We start from the raw sequence: 5,286 nt of genomic DNA, 5'->3' as shown, positions 1-5,286 counted from the left end.
TCCTCTGGACTCGCTCCAACAGCTCCACGTCCCTCCAGTGTCGTTGGCTCCCAAGCTGGACGCAGCCCTCCAAGTGGGGTCTCGAGGGCAGAGCAGAGGGGCAGAACCACCTCCCTCGCCCTGCTGGTCCCACAGCTCTCGATGCAGCCCAGGACAGCTGGCTTTCAGGGCCACAAGCCCACGCTGTTGGCTCACGTTGATCTTATCGTCCACCAAGTCCTGCTTCCCTTTCACACTGTTTCGATAATGATTATCTAATGCCCTAAATCCCCTTATCAAATAAACCCATTCTGAAGACAGACAACTGGGATTTGGTGGGTGCTGTGACACAATGGCAGGGCAGGTAACCGAAAGGTTTCCCTGGCTGCTGGACACGGCAGATGTCTGCTGTCATCGATACCCAGTTGCCATGTGCTTGGAGAGGACCCCACACACACTTAACTGCTTTCTCCAGACGAGCTAACAGCGCTCTCGGCTTTGAATCACCTTCCTTCTGTTCCACGCTAGGAAAAACCATCTCTGAAAGCATCGACTTACTTCGTTTCAATGAGAATGTCCGCATTTGCTGGATTCAGCACAGCTTTACAAATCAGCTCCTGCGTCACCGGAATAGACTTGTTCATGGAAACGCACAGATCCGAGAGGTAATCCAAAAACCTGTTGGAAAACGCGAGCCAAAAGGCTATCAGTCCTTGCTGAGATCTAGACTGAAGCAATCTACATTTTGGAAGGAAAACATTCAGAACTCCATTTTAACATTGCAGAGCGAGACTGTTGCCCGAGGGGGAAGTCATGGCGATTGCCAAAAAAAGAAGTGAACTAGCTGTGCTTCCTTCCTAGCAAGTTGGCGGGTACAGCTTCTCCTCAGGAGGCCAAGAGGAAGAGAGTAATCACGTACCCAAACCCACGGACCTCACCTGGGCTCCCTGTTCTTCCTCACGAGGCTAACAAAAGTGTCAATCTCAGCAGCCGTGATGTGCTTCTCCAAGAGCTTGCGATTGTTATGAAGCAGCGCTGTAATCGTGTCCTCGGCCAAGACGTCGTAGCCAATTTGCTTCTGCATGAAGCCAAACTGCTTCGCAATGTACTCCTTCAAAACACAGAGGGGAGAAGGAAGGCAGTGTGATTAATTACCTTGGAATTGAAGAAAATACTCGGTTAACAGAAAGCAGTAAGATATTGGTCAATATTGACATCCCAAGTAGTGAATTTGATTAGAATCAAATTGTTCTTTTCTTTTGAGAGAAAATAAATGGTGACAGATAAACTTAATGCCTCCCAGGCTAGGCATCACGGAGGCATCTATCCTTATCTAAGTTTGGTTTTAATAAATGGCAACAGAAAATGAACAGCCTTAATTCACAGGTCAACATTCAACGGATCTTATTGTACAGAAGAGTGAAGCAAGTCTTATAATTCACCTGGATTTAGCAGTTTGAATCCAGTTGTTGTCTTCAATTCCCCATAGAACTGGTACTAACTACATTGCATATAGTCTCTGACAGGGACAAAAAATTCCAGGTAGAGTAAAACTCAGCAATATAAAAATGTCTTGCTGACTGCACAATCACAGCACAGCAGCGTTTAATTAATGGGATGCAGCTTTTACTTTTTTTTTTTTGGGGGGGAGCCCAGGAACAATATCAGCGCCATCGAAAGCTACAAACACATTTCAAACCTGGTTCTTTCTGTAATCCTGCTGGGAGTGCCTCAGCACTCTGTAGCAAAGGCGGCAGATGTGTCTGAAAGGAGCGTGACGCTGGTCTCCAAGCTCCTCCAACCGCAACATCGGGCCATCACCGCTGTCCGTAAACGGTGCTTGCAACAACTTAAAAATCTATAGATGAAATAAACAAATAAATAAATAGAAATTCCATGAGATGCAGTCTTCATCTGATTTAAAAAGCAGCGTGTCAGCATCTTGAAATTGTACACCAGAAGCACACCAGAGCTGCCAAATTCATTGCTTTGCCACATTGGTCACCTTTATTCAACACCATCATTCTGTAGTTTTCTCTTCTAGCAATGGCATGCCTGCAGTCTACTGCTAAAAGCTAGAAACTCAGATCTTTCGGACCCAAAAATATGGTCAGGTTTTCTATTTTCTGACTATTCTTCTTGCAGCCAGAGTTTAGAGGTAAACATGGCCTACCTGCTTTAGAATATTCTGTTCCCTCATTAGTTTTTGCCGTTCTCTGTTAGGTTTGGAAAACACCACCTCAAGGACGTCTTGCCCAGAATTAGTTCCGCCAGTAACAAAGTAGACCAAATCCTCCAACAATTTGGTAACAGACCTATGGAAAAGCCAGAATACGAGATTACAAATTCTATCTGTTAAAAGAACAAAGCCAATGTCAGTTTACGTGGATTGCCAAGGGAAAGAAAGAACATGAAGTAGAGACTGACTCAGATGCTGGATAAAGCACACGGTTTTGTATGGAACTTAAAATTAGGAATTAATGCTCCCTTATTGCTATAGCCTTTCTGTCTAAAAGCTAAGCCATAACAGCAGGAAGACGATGATATCACTCAGGGCAACTACACGCTCGCCAAGTTCTATTTGGCAGTTCTGTAAACTGCCAGGGGAAAAAAAAAAATTAAAAAAATCAGGTGATAATCTCTCCCAAGGCCAAATCAAAGACATTGGCTATAGAAGCACACGGGCCCTGGTTTTACGCAGCTGACTCCGCGCCCTTTTTGTGTGGCCACGTACTTCTCACAGAAGATTTGCAAGAAGTCATATGGTCAGTCTTCACAAGATGGATTAGAAATTCCCACACCCGATTTGCAAAGCCCATCAAGAAAGGTTTGCTGGGGATTATTCCTCCCAGCTCACAACAGCAGTTCTCATGCTCTCATTTCCCAGAGCAACAGGCTTGAGAATCTCCACTACCAGCACGTCGACAGTAAAACCATCAAGTTGGTTTGGTTTTTTTTTAAAATCTCATCAAGGAGGAAACAAAATCCCCTTCGAGCATACACAGATAAAATTCTCAAAGGAACTGTTAAAGGAAACAATATTATCTGAACCAAATTCTTGCTTCCTTACCTTCTTTCATTCTGGGTTATTGTTCCTTTTTCCAATTTGCCAGCAATGGAACCTAAAACCTTGCTTGCATCATTCGCAAAATCCAAGTCCCGAACCTCAGCAGGGGAAACTGGTACTATAGCAAAAGCTTCTTTGTCCTCTTTCACGGGAGAAGTACCAATCTGAAACCCAGAGACGTTTTATCATCAAGCCAAAAGGCAGAAAACAAAGTAGAGACTCACATATTCCATGATAGTAACACCGAAGAAAAGCCGTGCTCCACTCAGTATGAAGCCACTGATGAAGTCAAATTTTGAGAACAGTACAACTCTGTGCAAGCTCAAAGCTGTTCCTAAACCCAGAGAAACATCGGGTGAGATGAAAAAACATTGCTGTAAAACTAGAGGGAAAAAAAAAAAGGTCCTCCCCATAATGTTGTAGAGGTGGAATTGAACAGCACAACTAGGAAACTCTCATGAAAACTAGTCTTTAGGATGAAATATTTTGTGTAGGCAGCATTCATTACAGTTACCCTGCTTGATGTTTGACCAGCCCAGCAGTGTGAAGGGTCTGGAATTTCTGACAGCAACGCTTTCTGCAAAAGTACACGAGTTAAGGGAGTGCTCACGCCAAGTAACAGAACTTACTTTAAGCATCACAGGTTTCTCCTCCTCTTTATCAATAGGGATATTGGTGCTATGAACCCAGGTGTTAGTGCAAAGGTGCCGAAGTCTGACATAAGAGTTCCTGAAAGAAAGTCCAAAATTTCAAAGCATGAGTCAGTTTCCCCAGATGGGAAATCTCTTCACATTGTTCAAATTGCAAGATGTTGGCAGGAGTAAGTAGGAAAAAAAGTGTCATCTTTATCCATGCTGCATGCCATAACAGGAGCAAGAGGCTCGCCATATTTTATTCTGTAAATTCACCTTAAGAAGTCTCCTTACATAACGAAATAGATTCTGCTGGAAAACAGAATGACATCAGTATTTTGTTGGTGTAACTCAGCTGCTGCACAAGAACGAGTTAAGCGTCGTAACTCCTCACATTTCCACGTGCTATAAAGTGTATGTGAGCTGTCAGCTTCCTCCCTTACTTTTGTATTTTTCAGCCCGTAACTCCCTGATTATTTTCTGTTTTCTAAACTAGAGAAATTTTTCCCTCTTTGTATAGCCAGTCAATGTCGTGCAAGCAAAGGTCCACTAAGGTACCAAAACAGGAGACAAGCACGCAACAAGCACAAGTCCCACGGGGACAGCAGTTCCCGAACCATTTCCTCAGGTATTTCTGGCAATGACACACAAAAAAGTGCTCAATACTTCACATTACATCCTAGCTAACATGGTGCAGTCAGGTCACGGGCATGGCTTGATAGGACACACCCAAGGCTTTCCATCCCAGGTCGGTCACTGATGAGGAACATGCTTCATCTCAATTTTCCCATCTATAAAATGGTGTTGTCTTAGTTATAACTCAATTTTGAAGTACTAAAGTGAAGCTCCAGGCACTTGCTAAGTATTTCTGTATTAATTTGAGGAAGAACTTTAATTCCAAAGGATAGGAGGAAAATCATGGGAGATGGCTTTTCAAATCACAAAAGAGAAACCATCACACTCCAAAGCAGAGCTTCAGCTCTAAGAGCACGCTCAGCTGTACCTGGGGACGAGGCTGTCTCCTCCTCGCAAGGTGGTCGGGTCCAACTCGAATATGGAGGAGATATCGTTTCCTTCGGGCACAGACACCAGGGAGTAGGCCATCTTCTCCTGAGCGCTGCGCAAGCCTCTCCTGGAGGCATCCTGCTCAGGGTCCAGCTGTGGAAGAAGTCCCATCGCAGTCAGTCAGAGCAGGTCCTGCAGACCCACCTGCCTGGTGTCACAGAGACGTGTCCTGTCCCCTGCGGGCATGTCTCTGAACCACTCCAAGCACTGGTTAACACAGCTGGGCTGCCGGACACCAGGAAAAATGACAAGAAGCTGCTCTTGCCAACCATTTCTTCCCTTCCCCTGGTGTTAATAACTTCCGGATTGCAAACACAACAAACCCTAAACCACCGAAGCGATGTCTTGACGGTGCCAGGAGAGACTTGAGCTGCCCCAGCGATTCACCCCACAGCGCACTGGGAACTCCCATTGGTTTCGGCTGCCCTGCATTTGCTAAGATCCCCACCTCGACACTCCTAGCTCTCGAAACGTATCCGGCATATGGCAATTCTCACTCTAACAAAACAATTACATGAGCTGTAAATAGAAAAAAAAAAAACC

General features: G+C 44.8%; 1 protein-coding gene across 1 annotated transcript; it reads right to left on the bottom strand.

The window, feature by feature from the left end:
• Window positions 1–533: 533 nt before the first annotated feature.
• On the bottom strand, window positions 534–4,854 carry LOC104271839 (inositol 1,4,5-trisphosphate receptor type 1-like). Its single transcript, XM_009866640.1, has 7 exons — window positions 4,682–4,854; window positions 3,676–3,775; window positions 3,050–3,210; window positions 2,153–2,294; window positions 1,679–1,837; window positions 918–1,090; window positions 534–657 (listed from the first exon to the last, which is right to left on the bottom strand). Exons 1-7 carry the CDS (start codon window positions 4,852–4,854, stop codon window positions 534–536), a joined length of 1,032 nt encoding a protein of 343 aa, XP_009864942.1.
• Between the last annotated feature and the right edge of the window lie 432 nt (window positions 4,855–5,286).

This window comes from Apaloderma vittatum, unplaced genomic scaffold (genome assembly GCF_000703405.1).
Source record: "Apaloderma vittatum isolate BGI_N311 unplaced genomic scaffold, ASM70340v1 scaffold12083, whole genome shotgun sequence".
Lineage (NCBI taxonomy): Eukaryota > Metazoa > Chordata > Aves > Trogoniformes > Trogonidae > Apaloderma > Apaloderma vittatum.
The sequence above is the reverse complement of the archived record's forward strand: the minus strand, read 5'-3'. Positions and strand labels throughout refer to the sequence as shown.